Source organism: Hypomesus nipponensis, chromosome 22 (assembly GCF_054491055.1).
Source record: "Hypomesus nipponensis isolate SF chromosome 22, ASM5449105v1, whole genome shotgun sequence".
NCBI lineage: Eukaryota > Metazoa > Chordata > Actinopteri > Osmeriformes > Osmeridae > Hypomesus > Hypomesus nipponensis.
In genome coordinates this window covers 13,891,800-13,908,121 of record NC_140382.1, presented here as the reverse complement: position 1 = coordinate 13,908,121, position 16,322 = coordinate 13,891,800, and the positions used below count along the sequence as shown (strand labels likewise).

At 48.2% G+C, this 16,322-nt stretch overlaps 1 protein-coding gene across 1 annotated transcript in view; it reads left to right on the top strand.

Moving 5' to 3' along the window:
• frem3 (Fras1 related extracellular matrix 3) overlaps positions 1-16,322 on the top strand; it is a 33,918-nt gene that overhangs the window by 13,459 nt on the left and 4,137 nt on the right. The window contains exons 3-18 of the mRNA XM_084687216.1: positions 5,006-5,152; positions 6,176-6,406; positions 6,590-6,715; positions 6,852-7,103; positions 10,221-10,370; positions 10,576-10,785; positions 11,037-11,234; positions 11,707-11,871; positions 12,159-12,341; positions 12,551-12,681; positions 13,506-13,664; positions 14,010-14,313; positions 14,591-14,722; positions 14,915-15,246; positions 15,423-15,615; positions 15,890-15,994. Coding sequence (XP_084543342.1) covers positions 5,006-5,152; positions 6,176-6,406; positions 6,590-6,715; positions 6,852-7,103; positions 10,221-10,370; positions 10,576-10,785; positions 11,037-11,234; positions 11,707-11,871; positions 12,159-12,341; positions 12,551-12,681; positions 13,506-13,664; positions 14,010-14,313; positions 14,591-14,722; positions 14,915-15,246; positions 15,423-15,615; positions 15,890-15,994 — 3,018 coding nt within the window. The remainder of the gene's footprint in view (positions 1-5,005; positions 5,153-6,175; positions 6,407-6,589; positions 6,716-6,851; positions 7,104-10,220; positions 10,371-10,575; positions 10,786-11,036; positions 11,235-11,706; positions 11,872-12,158; positions 12,342-12,550; positions 12,682-13,505; positions 13,665-14,009; positions 14,314-14,590; positions 14,723-14,914; positions 15,247-15,422; positions 15,616-15,889; positions 15,995-16,322) is intronic.

Below are 16,322 nucleotides of genomic sequence, written 5' to 3'. Positions count from 1 at the left end.
CTGATGATTACTCACCCTACATAGTCATACATTACTAAAGGTGTTTGGTAACCTTTACACCCAACTTCTGCAAGCCACTGTAAATTCTGAAAGAATTAATCAGTGGTTGAAATGAAAACAGGCAAAATTAACTACAGCACTTTTGTCTTCTAGCTTTTGGCTACATTAACCGATGCTTTTGAAGTGAGATTCTCTTTAACATTGAATGTCAAATAGTACAGTATATCTGTACATTTTACAGTCATTTTATGTGCCAACACTGACTGGGAAATCTGGCAACAACTGTCCCTCATGCATGAGACAGTGGTACCAACTCATTATTGGATGATAGTCAAGTGTGAGTGGCTTGCCAGGTTTTGAGGACAGGCCATCTGACAGCCTTCACAATAGGTGGAGAATACCCCTTTCCCATGAGTGTGTGTGTGAGAGAAAGAGACAGACAGAGAGAGAGAGAGAGACAGAGAGAGAGAAGCAGAGAGAGGCCGGCATGCCATGGCAGTAGTTCTGGCCCACCCAAACAGTAGCCTGGTGTCCCCTTCAGTTGTCCATCCCCCGGGAGGACAAAGCCGACACTGGGAGGAAGGGTGGAGGGACAAGGGGGAAGGATGGAGGGATGGAGGGGGAAGGGTGGAGGGACGAGGGGGAAGGGTGGAAGGGGGAAGGAGGGGGGGAAGGGTGGAGGGGGAAGGAGGAGGGGGAAGGGTGGAGGGACGAGGGGGAAGGATGGAGGGACGAGGGGGAAGGGTGGAGGGACGAGGGGGAAGGATGGAGGGACGAGGGGGAAGGGTGGAAGGGGGAAGGAGGGGGGGAAGGGTGGAGGGGGAAGGAGGAGGGGGAAGGGTGGAGGGGGAAGGAGGGGGGGGAAGGAGGAGGTTGGAGAGGACGGGGGAAGGGGCACAGCTGTCATTCCCAGTCCTCTGGAATCGCAACTTCTGGCGGGAATGAGAACATAGAGAATTGTGAGGAGACAGTGTGTGAGATAGAATGATAAAGGTGCCAAAGAGAATGCAGCAAAGCATAAAGATGAGACTTTTTGATACTGATTGACTAACAGTATGTGTAGCAGTCAGAGCTAAATGTAATCTTCCAATCACAAGCCATGTTATAAACCCATTCAGCAGACACATATAGACCATAGAGAATGACAAGGGTCACAGTATCATTGGGTGACTGACTGATCAAATATTTTCTTGGTGTCCCGCCTTCTAAATGTCTATAATGTCTAATGATTCACATGTTGATTTTTACTTCTTTATTTCCATGTTTAATGATGAATACATCTGAGCTGCTTCAGTTTTAATTTGAAATTCGTATATAAGTAAAACAAAAAAATACACACATTATATACTGTATACAGTATACAAATATATACTTTATATGTGTCAGCCATCTTACAGTTTCATGGAAATGTATCAGGGTACCTGCGTGACGTGGACTGAGAGCTGGGTTCTTCTTCAGATGAGTCTCTGTAATCCAACACGGTTTTCTAACACGTCTTGAGTCAGGCGCTGAACACTTAATTATAGTTGAGGGATATCAAAACCTCTGCATTTCATCTGTCCTATTTTAACGGGCACTTGATTTACAGTTTTTCTCAAATACTGGGGATGTTTAGAGCTCTTGTGAGACCTACTGTAAGACCTAATTTCACTCTTTGAAACAGAAGTTAAGTAGCTTAAAGTTTTATTTCATGAAGGTAAATAATCTGCTTAGCAATGCACATTTGTTTATTAAGGAATATGCGTCTGTGTGCCAAAAACAAAATGCAAATACTATTGTATCTTATTGTTTTTTATTTTCCTGGTTACAGTCAGTTGATAAGTGGGCTGTTGAAACAAAGAATGCACCTTTTTGTTTTCTGTAGTTAAATACAGAAAGGTAGAATAGGACTGTCACATTATTTTATTTTCTAGACATGGTGCTATTATTCAATGCAACCTGGCTGTGGTTGCTGGAATGGTGACCTGCCAGAATAAAGCATGCTAGAACAGAGAAGGCTCTTTAGTGGGAGCAGCGTTCATTTGATAATCCTATCTGATACAGGCTCACTAAGCTCCGTATCAACTTGGCTGCCAGCCATAGGAACACTTGTTGCCCAAGGAAATCACTGAGATATACCTTGTATGGGGACAAATATGCTGCGAACACAGTTGTGAACACGAAAATGTCCTCTAGCGTCCGTGGTCTGTGAACGTGGGTTTGCGTTGGGAATATATTGCATTGTCTGCTGAGAGGAAATACAGTAAGTGTCATTTCCAGGACGCTTGAGAGGTGTTATGTATGCCACACACTCCAAGAAAGCACATTTCATCTCATCAAACACCCAAAAGACATCTCCATTTCTCCCCTTATTTTCGATGTCTATTGGCCCCCACTTCTGCACATCAACCCTGCAAGAATTTGGGCCCAGCAGGGACAAACATGATGAATGTGTCCTGTATTTTTAGCTGTGGCTGTCAGAAATATGAGCGTGGTCAAGGTTAGCTACCCCACTGGGCTTCTGGGACAAACAGGGCTCCTTGGATCCTGGCCAGGCAATGGAAGAGGGGGTTAGAGTGTGTGTGTGTGTGTGTGTGTGTGCTTGTCCTCATCTATCGGTGTCCACACATTTGACTGAGATAGAGATATAGCTTATGCATCCTTTCAAAGCATCTGCATCTCTGTTTTAACTCTTTGCCAATTAGAAAAAAGAAAAACGATCCAACACAGTCAGTGTTCCAGTAAATGCACTTGTTGCTATCAACCAAATCTACCGTGGGTCTGAAGGGTTTCTGAGTTTGTCGGGGCCCTGTTGTGCCTGTCTTGGCTTGACATGGGTTGGAGGAATCGCCTCATCCCCTTCAGAATGCTAAACTCACACACACTCGTGCACATTCACACACACTCTCACGTAAACACACACACACACACTCTCTAGTGTTTTCATTCTCCCCAGTCACATAGCAGAAAACCCACAGCTCTATTCTACCTCAATGAGGCAGAGCTCGTCCCAGTGCAGGCTTATTGTACCAACAAGCAGATGCTCCTCAGCCTTTGTCCTCCGTATAGTGGACTGTTTGTTTTCTCTGCCTTTTCTCACAGGTTCTGTGACAACCTCAACCTAATTTCTGTCTCCCTCTCCTCCCCTCTCTCAATCTCTCACCCTTAATTCTTGCTTCAGTCCTTTCTCTCATACCTTCCTTCCCCCCCCCCCCTTTCTCTTCCCCTAATCCTCCCTACCACCTTCTTATCTCTGTTATTCTTGGGAGCATGTCTTGTGAAAAAAGGAAAATATTTTTTCCCGGAGGCCTTCCTACTAGTTCAACACTCCCACACCACACTTTGAAGGGGGCAGGTTAACGAGTTCCTTGTCGCTGTCCCTGGCCAGTCGTCCATGACCAATCGACAGCAACCTCCCACTGCAGTCCCCATTCCACCCCACCCCCCAACCACCACCTCCCTTCATTCAGTAGCCCTGAGAACACATTGAGCGCCGGTCGATCCCACACCTAAGGTCAAAGGTCATTTGAAATGTCAGAGCGCAGGGATCAGACATTTGGACATTTGACCGTTGTCATGTTAAAAAAAAAGAAGAAGCCGGGATTAAGGAATTAAAGTTCTCTGGCCTTTAAGTAACTCCAAAGCAGCCAGTGTCAAGGGAATGACTCGGGGTATGGTTGACGATTTTCTTTTTAAAGGGATTATATTAGTCATGAGGTTGACTTGATTAAAGGCTAGGATTGGGGCTGGATAGCTGTGGATTAGGAGCAGGTGACTTTGAGCATTAGCTGTTTCACGGCTAGCACTGGGTATGTTTGTGTGTTTTTGTGAACGCAAGGGCCGTACAAAGAAATAATGAAGCTCATAGGCTTTCGGCTGAGAAAATAGCCTTCAACAAGCATATAGTCTTAGCCAGACAGCACTAGAGGCCAACAAGGAAGCGAGATATCCCGTGTGAGTGATTGATACCTTCTCAGGATGAATCAGTTCCTTCTCCGCATCTAACCCAAAACCAGGCACGTTCAAGTTACAGTAATAAATATACAGTTTAAAATGAGGACATTGTGATTTGGGCGTAGACGGGTGTGGAGGTTGTTGGAGTAAAGAAGTGTATTTTTAAGATAGACATGATGTCACCCATCCATCTCTGTGGGTGCTGAGGTCACACATCCACGTTGGCGAGACTGCGGGTGGGATGTGGTAATAGACACTCTCTGCCCCTCACCTTTGCCCTCTGATGAGTGACCCTCAGTGAACCCCATACTAATGCTGTCATCCTGATCCTGGGTCTTTGACGCCAATCTGACACCTGGGCCTGGTGTTGGTTAGACAGAGAGAGAGTGTGTGTTTGTGTGTGTGTGTTTGTGTGTGTGTGTGTGAGAGAGATAGTGTGTTCCCTTCCTTTCCATAGAGAGAGAGAGAAAGTACATGTGTGTGTGTGTGTGTGTGTGAGAGAGAGAGAGACAGAGAGAGAGAGAGAGAGAGAGAGAGAGAGAGAGAGAGAGAGAGAGAGAGAGAGAGAGAGAGAGAGACAGAGAGACAGAGAGACAGAGAGAGAGAGATAGAGAGAGAAAGAGAGAGAGACAGACAGAGAGAGACAGAGAGAGACAGAGTGCATGTGTGTGTGTGAGAAAGAGTGTGTTCCCTTCCTTTCCATACGTCAGACATCAAATTGAAGTTTGTCAATGGCGCCGCTTATCAGTCAGCTTGTGATCTCTTTCTCCTCCTCTGTTTCTGAATGAGAGAGGAAGTTAGAAACAGGGCAGCACTTAAGTGTCCGCCTGTGTGGGGCAGACGGGGCATTCATGGACGCCCAGGCTTTCAGTGATCAAGTTACCCCTTTAACCTTTTCAAAGCTGTCCTTCCTCAACTCCTTTGTCTGAAGGTATCAACTACCTTCAAAAGCAATAATCCATCAAGGCCACCTCAAGAGTTTCCTACAAGAGCCAAATGATAACTTTAGGGCTCGGTTTCCCTCCTCAGCTCTAGATATGTGGTGTTCTAAACAGTGGGGTTACTCTTGCAGGTGGAAACAAGCTAAAGCCACAGCCATTCCGGCTCAACTGGGCCTGGATCTCCTTGGAGAAAGAGTTCTACCTGGTGGACGAGGATGCCAAGTTCCTGGAGGTCACCCTCAAACGCAGGGGCTATCTGGGAGAAACTTCTTTTGTCAGTAAGTACGAGAGTAATCCACTTTCGCAGAGAGGTTTGAATGTTGTTTAGTCAAATAACCCATTTACTCCACAAGTGCCCATAAGTGTTTTTATAATCTTGACTCCCTACAAAGGAAATTCTGCTGGCTTGTAGCAAATTTATGTTCAAAATGACATTTTTTTGTCATTAGTCGAAGCCAGTTGTGAAAGGGTACTTCAAAAAGGGAAAAACGCTGCTGGACCAAAAACCTTCTATTAAACTGTCATTTTGGGCAAGACTGATTGTTCTTTTAATGATCCTTTTTTAATAATCGCACTGTTGGAAAAAAAAAGCTCTGCCGCAATGCATCAAGCCTCCCTCCTCGTCGTCAATGTGTCCTGGCTTTTCTCAAACACAGCTCAGTGTGTCCTTAGTTTACCTTCTCGCCAAAGGGCTGAACGAGTCACGCCCCACCACAAAAAAAAAACCTCCCCACCTGTCACGCTGTTGTCTCATTTGATGGATGCCCAGTCTCCTGTCTCGCCAGTGGAAAGGCTGGTTGGATGGAGAGCGCAGAGGAGCCGCCTCCCCACAGAGGTCAGGGGGTTGACGCCGGCGTGTTTGTCTATGTGGCGACAACGTCCAAACACAGTGGTAGTAGGTCTTTACTGGATACACTCCTCTATTTACACTCTGTCTTTGTGGATGCAGAGAGACCTTGTTAATGACTTAACAACGCTGTTGAGTCAGACTGTTCACTGCTCTGTCCTCCCACCACCTCCCTAACCCTACACACAGAGCTTCCTTCCACGATAGGTGCACTCATCCTAAATCTTCCTTTCCATTCAGTGAGATCAAAGAACAGCCCTGAATCATTAATGTCATTAGATTTCCAAAGATGGTCTATCTTCAGAGTATCTGATGAAGTAAAAAAATAAGTAAAATGTAAAATGTATCAGGATACCCACCTCCCACTGACATTCAATTAAAATGGAATTAATGGAAACATTTCTTATGAATAAAAATGAGGTACAATGCCCACTCTTTTTTGCCTTCTCCACAGGCATCGACACCAAGGACGGCACAGCGGAGAAGGACAAAGATTTCCGAGGAAAGTCCCAGAAGCAGGTCCAGTTCAACCCAGGCCAGACCACGGCCACCTGGAAGGTGAAGATTTTCACCGACCATGAGTTTGAGACGTCAGAGACCTTCGAGATCAAGCTGTCAGAACCCGTCATGGCTGTCCTGGAATTCCCTGACTCCGTCACCGTGGAGATAGTGGACCCTGGTGATGGTAGGAGCTAGATTTAACCTTTGACCCTGCTTCTATAATCCGTTTCACCCCTTAGGACTGGAACTTTGATTCCGACCTCTCATGCTCAATGACGGAGAAGGAAACACAGTTTTGAATAGTTCTAATCTCCTCTGTCATCTCTGTGGGCCGAGACCTGATGTCCTTGTGTGTCCTACTCCACAGAGTCCACGGTGTTCATCCCCCAGGCTGAGTTCAAGATCGAGGAGGACATCGGGGAGCTACTGGTCCCTGTCCGGCGCTCAGGAGACGCAAGCCAGGAGCTCATGGTGGTCTGCTTCACGCAGCAAGGTCTGACACGCAGCAACTGATTTATGTTGTTTGTCAAACTCAATACCTTTTCATCGCTTACAATATGTCTTTTTCTTTTCTTTTTTTTTTTTTTTTTTTTTGGTGTGTCATGCTATGTATTTTTTTTCTTCTTTAGGCACAGCTACAGGCACCATCCCCAGCACGGTCTTGTCCTACTCGGACTACATCACCCGACCCGAGGACCACACCAGCGTGCTGCGCTTCGACAAGGATGAGCGGGAGAAGACCTGCCGCATCATCATCATCGACGACTCGCTGTACGAGGAGGAAGAGAGCTTCAATGTCACGCTGAGCATGCCAATGGGTGGCCAGTTAGGCGCCAGCTTCCCCAGTGCCAAGGTTACCATCCTGGCAGACAGTGACGACGGTGAGCAGGAAGTGATGACCCCCAGTGTAGGCCAATCAGGATTAGATAAGGCGATTACATCATAGAATTAGAAATAATTTGAGAACTGGTCAGGGCTAGAATCTATTTAACAAGTTTATTTACCTGATGGTAAATTCACTCGTAACACAAACTTCAACCAAAACATGTATGGATCCAAGCTGTAATTATAATCAACCACAATAACATTCATGAAGAGAAAAGCAGACACAGCAATTTCAGTGTGTTTGAAAGCAAGCCTTTCAGTATCATTGTTACCGAGGTTTCCCGAGGGTAATGTTAGTAATAATTATATGATTCCTTCCCTGTTTGTTATGAGGCCTTAACTGCTGCCCAAGGAGCTTTGATGTTAAATCTAAATGATGTGGGTGTGTGTCTTTGTCTGCCTTTGTCAGCCTGTGTGTTGGAGTTTTTGTTGTGTGTTTGTGCCTGTGTGCACGTTCCTGTTGCCAGGCTTTGCACCTCAGTGATGTTTCCTGTCGAGTGTGCTGGTGTACAGTGGTTGTGTGTCCATCCCTGTGTCTTTGTTGTGTCTATGAGGACTGGAGAGAGCCCAGCACCATCAACACCCATCACTCACACGGGCAGGTGCTGGAGATCCCTCCGCCTGGTGCCCCTTTGATACCTTTGCCGTGGCTGTGCCACTTTGGTCTCCCTGAGTCATGTCATCTACAAGTCCAATCGTGGCGCCATAGCCAAAGCCACACACACACACTTAGCTGAAGACAAAAGCATCGCTCCCAGAGGGCGGTGTTTGCCTGCTTGCCCCAGCCATGCTCTCTCACATCCCCCTATTCCTGGCCTCACCACCTGCTTGGCCACCCCCATTGGAAATGAGAACTATCCCCTTCAGTCTGTCAGTGTCTATGTGTGTATGTGTGTCTGCCTGCTGCCTATACTATACTTTGCTTTCATTGTTCCGTCCTTGTCTATGTCTGTCTGTCTACCTGTCTGAGTCTGTCAGTGAGTCTGTCTGTCTACCTGTCTGTCTGAGTCTGTCAGTGAGTCTGTCTGTCTACCTGTCTGTCTGAGTCTGTCAGTGAGTCTGCCTGTCTACCTGTTTGCCAGACAACACCAGAAACTCGATAACCATCGGCAGGTGTCGAGAGGAAGAATAGCAACTCTGGACAAAGCAGGAAGAACATTAGAGACGTGTTTTGTTCCAGGCTGCCCCTCTTCTCACACGTTCAGCAGAGCTGAATAGAGAGCAGCCCACCTCCCACCCCCCCCCCTACCCTCCCATCCACCATCCCTCTCCTTCCCTCCCTCCCTCTTTTTATCTGATGGGTGCCAGAAAGCAGGCAGCGGCTGAGAGGAGGTGACTTTAGTGAAGGAATTTTCAAATGACAGGCATGTTTTTTTTCCCCGGACCCTTTTCTGATGGCTTTCGCTATACGTCTTTGGTTTAGGGTTAACCCTTTGGTTCATTTGTGGAGCCAATAGAGGGGACTGAGGTTAACTGACTTTTTTTTCACTCGAGGAATGTACGGTGCTTGCAAGCTTAGCCAAACAGAAACTAGAAAATATTCAATTTTTGCAAGTTGCTATTACAAAAGCTGTAGAAAAGTGCTTCCATCATTTATATATCGGTGTCCAATACTATTACTGAGCTGGGCTAGTAATGAAAAATGCATTTTGTCATGTAGACACAATGACAACATGAGTTTATTTATATGAAGACTATGTATTTTCTGAACCATTGGCATTGCTCCTTGCATAGTTGCTGTACATCTACCATTGTAGTATCTCAACATCCTGTTCTCTTCCTCCTTTCCTCTCCTCCCTCTCTCCCACCATTTCCTCCAAGCAGACCATCTCGCTGACAGACAGACAGGGATTTAATCCCTCGCCAGCCATTTAGCTACTAGAACACAATCGGACGCTATGTATAAATAATGAACGTACATTCCATGTCGTGACTCCAGGCGACGTGATGAGACAGGAGATAGGAGTCCTCAATATAAACCTCCATTGTTGCGGCCTGGCGTCTTGGTGGGTCCCTTCAAGGAAACACCCCTTTCCTAGCTGGCGTGTGTGTGTCTGTGTGTGTGTGCATGTGTAAACCCATCTGCCTGGCTGGGTAAACCTGTGGTTTGGCTCACAGCCAGCTTCAGGCCCCATTGTTATTTGTCTGGTTCTTCCTCCCAGTGATCTTTCAGGGTTGCCATGTTGGCACCTCAACCCCCCAATAACCCCCCATCCTGGTGCTGAATAGTGTCAGTGACTGAGAAGCATTGATATTGTGCCAGATCTCCCTTGCCCAGGGGACTAAAGTGATAAGATACAGTTTTAGGAATCCTATTCATATTGCAACTACTTGCAAATACAATTGTTGTGTCACCTCTTATACTGTTTTATGTTTAGATTATTTTTTAACAGTGATGACTTCTCAAAGGGTCAAAGATCAGACTTTGATCTTAGGAGATAGTCGGGGTTGTCAGTGTGGGCTAACGATGGCCGTTATAGGAGGGTGTGGAGAGATGAATCAGTGGTTTGAGCCTTTGTTCCAGGGGTCTGCATTCCAAGGATATGGGTGTGTGTGTGTGTGTGTGTGTGTTATGAGGGAGTAGATCCGCCTGTCTGTCTATGCCCCCCTGTCTTCACTGTTATCAGACAAGGGAACATCCTTCAGCCTTCACCTGACCCAAGCACACACACACACCTTAATGTGGATGCTCAGCAATATCCACAGAGCCCTGGCACTGAGTTCAGATGCCTGGCTTGATGAGGAGGAGGAGAAGGGGATGAGCGAGGGATGACAGCTCTCTTCCTGAGCAGACTCTCTGCCGGAGGGGGTAGCGACCTCATGACCGAGTACACCCTGCCACCGTTTCAAAGCCAAACGTGTTTGAACATCCAGCCTTTCGCCACGTCTAATTCAGCACCCTGAGTTGGACTTCTTAAGTGTTGAAACTCATGTGCAGAAAGAATCATAGTCAGCAGCACCACCTCCCTACTGTACAAGTATGACTCTGAATGCTTCAGAAACCATTTAGAATATACGTGAGCGAGTACTCTCTAATACGATCTCTATCTCCATTTCCACGTCTCTCTCTCATTCTCTCTCTCTGTCTCTCGTTCCCCCTCCCTTTCCAACAGAGCCGTCCCTGTACTTTGGGGAGCCGGAGTACCTGGTGGATGAGAGCTCTGGCTACGTGGAGGTGAGGGTGTGGAGGACAGGCACCGACCTGTCCAAGACCGCCACCATCACCGTGCGCTCCCGCAAGAGCGACCCCGTCTCCGCCGAGGGTAAAGACCTGAACCCCCTGTGTGTCTGTCAACTGTGTCTGTCTGTGTCCGTCTATTTTATTTGTTCAATCATCTATCCTTCCTTTCTTCCTTCTATCCATTCATCTATCCATCCATTTATTTATACATCCATCAACTGTATTTCCGTGAAATGACTCTAACAATGTCCTTGTCTCACCCTGCCCCTCTCTCACCCTGCTGCCAGCTGGCCTGGACTATGTTGGCATCAGCCGTAACCTGGACTTTGCCCCCGGGGTGACCATGCAGACGTTCAGGGTGACCATCCTGGATGACCTGGGCCAGCCGGAGCTGGAGGGGCCCGAGACCTTCGACCTGGTCCTCAGGATGCCCATGAACGCTGTGCTGGGAGAGCCCAGCAAGACAACCATCACCATCAACGACACCATCACCGACCGTGAGTCACTCTCCTCTACACACACACACGCACACGTAGTGACACACTTGGAGGACAAAGGCTCCTGTGCATGCAGAGGGTCTGTTTAGACCAGGGTTTGTTTTTCAATAGTTCTTCTATACACTCACACACAGTCACTTGATGCTGATTGGTTGATTTATAACTATTCCAATTTAAAAACTCAAATGTAATTCCTGTGTACCAAAGCCATCAAAACAGTCAGTTAAAGCGAGTTCCATTGCTGTTGTCAGTGCCCAAGGTGCAGTTCAAGGAGGGCAGCTACAAGGTGGACGAGGCCGACGGGGAGGTGAAGGTCATCGTCTACCGCAGCGGAGACATAAGCCACGCCTCCACGGTGCGCTGCTACACACGCCAGGGCTCCGCCCAGGTCATGATGGACTACAACGAGAGGCCCAACACCGACGGGTCGCTGGTCAGCTTCCTCCCAGGTACCACAGAGAAGGAGAGGGGGGAGGATGACCGCTGCTCAGGCTGCTTTTGTTTTGTTGGTTCTTGTCCAGATTTTTTCTTTGTTCCTTGCTTTTCTTTTTTTTTTGGTCTTTCTTTCTGTCTTATCTATCTCTCTTTCTTCTTCTCCACATTGTTACTTGGCACCCTCGAGGCAATCGCAACCTCCTTCTCTTTTTTTTCCCCCGAGCCCCCTCACTTTATAATTATCTGTCAACGCGTATTCTTCCCATGTACATTGATACCATCTTACAGGGTCTCTCGTTTACTTACTTGTACGTCATTCTCTCGTCTCCCTCTCGCCTTCCCTCTCTCTCTGTCTCTCCCTACCTCCCCCTCTCTCTCTCTCTCTTTCATCTCTCTTACTCTCCCTCTCTATCATCTCTCGGCATCTTTCTCATCTACCTCTCGCTCCCTCTCATCTCCCTCCCTCCCTCTCTCCCTCTCTCCCAGGGGAGAGTGAGAAACCGTGCGTGGTGACCCTGGTGGATGACTCGGTGTACGAGGAGGACGAAGAGCTCCGCCTGGTGCTGGGCACGCCCAGGAGCAAGTCCCCCTACGGCGCCTCCATAGGGGAGCAGAAGGAGGCGCTGGTCACCATCACGGACGAGAAAGACAGTAAGCCCGGGCTGGAGGGGTGAAATCCCAGATAACACCGTTCACGTTCACTGGTACACACAGCAGGTTCTTACCAGTGGGTGCTAATTAGCTAAGTGTACGCACCTGTGAGCTGCTTTGTGTGCGCCTGCAAAAGCTCTCTGCTTTGACTCGTGCTTTTAAGCAGAGTTAAAGGAGCTGAGTTGTCATTCTCCTTCTTCCTCCTCTTCCGCCTCTTCGCCCCTTTCTTCTCCTCCGTCCCCTCTCCTTCCTCCTGCTTCCTCTCTCCTCCTCCTCCCTCCACACAGAGCCCATCATCCGTTTCTCCGAGATCAAGTACAGCGTGCGGGAGCCTCAGGTGAAGGGCGAGGTGGCCCTGGTTAGGATCCCCATCCTGAGGGTGGGAGACAGCTCCAAGGTGTCACTGGTGCGCGTCCACACCAAGGACGGCTCCGCCACCTCCGGAGAGGACTACAACCCCCTGTCTGAAGGCGAGCAGCCATTTTGGCTACATCACCCAGTCTGCTTAGAATGATGATGTCTGAACTGAGAAATTCCAAGTGTTTACTGTGAAGGTCAAAAGGTTGATTTACACACTCATTGGACTAAAAAGCCCATTCAAGACATAGAAGTGTGGAGAGAAGAATCACACAACTATAAACACTTTATAATTGTTGCATCATGTGATTTACGTTTTCAGATGTGGAGTTCAAGGAGGGGGAGACGGAGCACTTTGTGGAGGTGCAGATCCTGTTTGACGGCCAGAGGGAGATGAGAGAGGCCTTCACTGTGCACCTGAAGCCTGATGAATACATGGTGGCCGAGACCATGGTGAGACAGAGCACACAGCGCTCGTGCACACGCACCTCCGTACACACACACACAGTATTAACACACACATGAACACATCCACATTTGCGGACATGCTCACTCGCTCGCTCCCTCGTTCACATACGTAGAACACAAACATACATACAATACACACTAACACACGCGTTACACAAATACCTTTCGCACCCAGAACTACACACACACACACACACACACACACACACGGCTCTCTGTGTTAAAATAGCCAGGCAGCAGCTGCCACTGTCAGCAAACCCAAATCACGACGTCTCGTAAAAAAGCCCTCTCCTCTTTGAGCCTGTGTGTGTGATGTGTGTGTGTGTGTGTTGTGTGTGTGTTGTGTGTGTGTTGTGTGTGTGCTCGGAGAATGTTGCTCCGGGTGACCAGTGCCCCGACCTATAAACAGGGATACAAGGCATCCCAAACATGTAGTGTACGGTGCTGCACTCTCTCTTCTCTCTCCTGCTGCCTCTCATTCCAGTGAGCAGGGCCCTCCTCACTTCCTCTAGTGGCTCAGCTTATATCTTACCAACAGCACGATGAGAGATTTATGTCAAAGCAGATGCTTGGATGTGTGGTGTGAATACATGTTTTAGTCCTGAGTAAATTGTTTAAACCCAGTTTAATACAGAAAACATTTCTAAAGATCTAAGTCAGTGATTCGATTGGACTTTCAATCCTATTTCAATGTCTGCTCATTCTCTACTGCATGACCGTGCTATTTTGATTTGTAAATCAAGCTTGTGAATAACTGAACTGAAGTGAACTAACCCTGAGGGACTGGTGTTCCCTGTGCCTTCTTCCAGATGAGCAAGGCCATCGTGTACATCGAGGAGATGGACAGCGTGGCGGACGTCACCTTCCCGGCCGTCCCCGTGGTGATCTCCCTGCTCATGTACGACGACACGGCACGCGCCAGGGACGACCCCCGACCCCCGACCGGATACCCTGTGGTCTGCGTGACTGTGAGTGGCCACATCCACACGCTCGCTCACACACACACACACATACACACATCATATCCATCCAGGTGTCTATTCAATCAGATACACTTTCAACTATTAACATCCACTTGAGAACTTTTTATATATAATTCACTTTCATTTAGTTGTATTCACTTCAATTCACAATTGACACAAACGATTTCAGTTTCTTCCACTCAAGTAGAAGTACAGATACTTATCTTTCAAAAGACTTACACTTTTTCACTCAAGTTCCAGTAAAGAAGTATGGGCTCTGACTTTAGTAAAAAAAAAAAAGAAGAAATCTCAGCTTGAACACTAAAGGCAGTAATATCTTTGTTCCAACAGGCCTGCAACCCCAAATACCACGACTTTGACAAGACGGGCTCCATCTGCACGGCAGAGAACATCAACGACACTCTGACCCAGTACCGCTGGCTCGTGAGCGCCCCCAGCGGGGCCGACGGCGTCACCAGCCCCATGAGAGAGGTGGACACTAACACCTTCTTCACCAACACCAAGTCCATCACCCTGGACTCCATCTACTTCCAGGCAGGATCCCGGGTCCAGTGCGCGGCCCGCGCCTTCAACATCAACGGAGACGCCGGCCTGGAGCTGTCCAGTCCCATCGCCGTGGTCAGCAGGGAGGAAGGTGAGAAGAGGGAGTCTACGCCATTTGGGGAGAGGAGTTTAAAGTTTAGTGTGATGCTTGTTGTTGTTGTTCTGGAATGCCAAAAAAAGACATTCAAATGTACTCAAGTGGAAAATTGTGTTTATTGACTTACAGGACAAAACCACTTGTTACCATAGCTTGTGATTTTAGTACTTAGTACTAGTAAAGTCAGGGTTAGGGTACGTTTTGGCTGAAGTTTTGGTTCTTCCTGTTGTCTGTTGCGGAGCACGGTTCTGATGTTCTGCCGGTTCTGTAGGGATGTGTCAACCTCGTGTCCCCGGTACCGTGGGGGCGGAACCCTTCTCTGCCAAGATCCGCTACACGGGCCCCGACGACCCCGACTTTCCCAACCTCATCAAGCTGACGGTCCACATGCCACACATGGACGGTAGGTGGACCACTCAGCTTCGTCACCAACAAAGAAACCAGAAACCATGCTCTTACGGTTGAAGTGAGATAATAAGCGACGACATCTTTGACAATCATACATCGAAATCCTTTTTTTTGTGTGTGCGCATGTGTCTGCCTCTCTCGTGACCTGTCTTCCTTTCCACCTCGACCTCCCCTCTGTATCTCCAAGGCATGCTGCCCGTCATCTCTACCAGGGCGCTCCAGAACTTCGAGCTGACCCTGAGCCCGGACGGCACGCGCGTCGGCAACCACCGCTGCTCCAACCTGCTGGACTTTAACGAGATCCAGACGGGCCACGGCTTCATCACAGACGCCACCAAGAACCCCGAGATCATCGGCGAGACGTCTCCCTACCAGTACAGCGGCACCATGCGCTCGGCCAACTCGCTGCGCTTCTACAGGAACCTGAACCTGGAGGCGTGCCTGTGGGAGTTCACCAGCTACTACGACATGTCTGAGCTGCTCAGCGACTGCGGGGGGTCCATCGGAACCGACGGGCAGGTAGGGGGAGGGGTCACACGCGCACAGACACACACACGCTCGCCGTTTACATTTTTACATATTTTAGCAGACGCTTTTATCCAAAGTGACATAGAAATCCTGCATGGGCAGTAGTGAGTGCAGCTATGAAGCAGCTACCAGTCCAGTCCAGTCTGACCCTGTCTCTCCACCTCCAGGTGCTGAACCTGGTGCAGTCCTACGTCACCCTGCGCGTGCCCCTCTTCGTCTCCTACGTGTTCCACTCCCCCGTGGCTGTGGGCGGCTGGCAGCACTTTGACCTGCAGTCCGAGCTCAAGCTCACCTTTGTGTACGACACCGCCATCTTGTGGCAGGAGGGCATCGGCAGCCCGCCCGAGGCAGAACTGCAAGGTACACTCAGAATCAAACACTCTACTGGTCAGATGAGGTACTACAGTCGCACTTAATGTCATTTTTTTGCCAATTAAAAATCCAGTTAATTAGTTTGTTGTTATTTTCCTTTTATCAGTGGCAGGGAGAGGTGGTTGCTGTTACATATGTTAACATTATGTAAAGCACCCTGAGCTACAATTCTTGTATGAAATGTGCTATATAAATCAAGTGTTCCTTCCTTCTTGAAGTCCTGTGTGGTACTGAACATGTTGTGTGCCTGTGGACCTTCTAGGAGCCATGTACCCCACCAGCATGAGGATCAACGAGGAGGGCCGCCTGGTGGTCAACTTCAAGACAGAGGCTCGCTACAGGGGCCTCTTTGTCATGTCCCACCCAGGTACGCACACACACACACAGTGTACCACACACACACACGTACAGCCACACATGTACTTACAAACCTATGTCAGTTATACTTAATGACATGTACATATATGAATACAATCCACACAAACACAGTCACATGCGATGAAACCATCCAGGGGTCATTCTATACAGCCAGTCCCTATAGGGTTGCACAGTGACCCAGATCACCCACCGCTATTTCTGGCATCTCTCGTTAAGGAGCTTCTCTTCCTGTGTGCCGTAAAATAGAAATGTGACTCACCTTACACATTCCATGCAAGGTGTCTGAAAACGTCATAATATTTCGGCTGTAAATTATG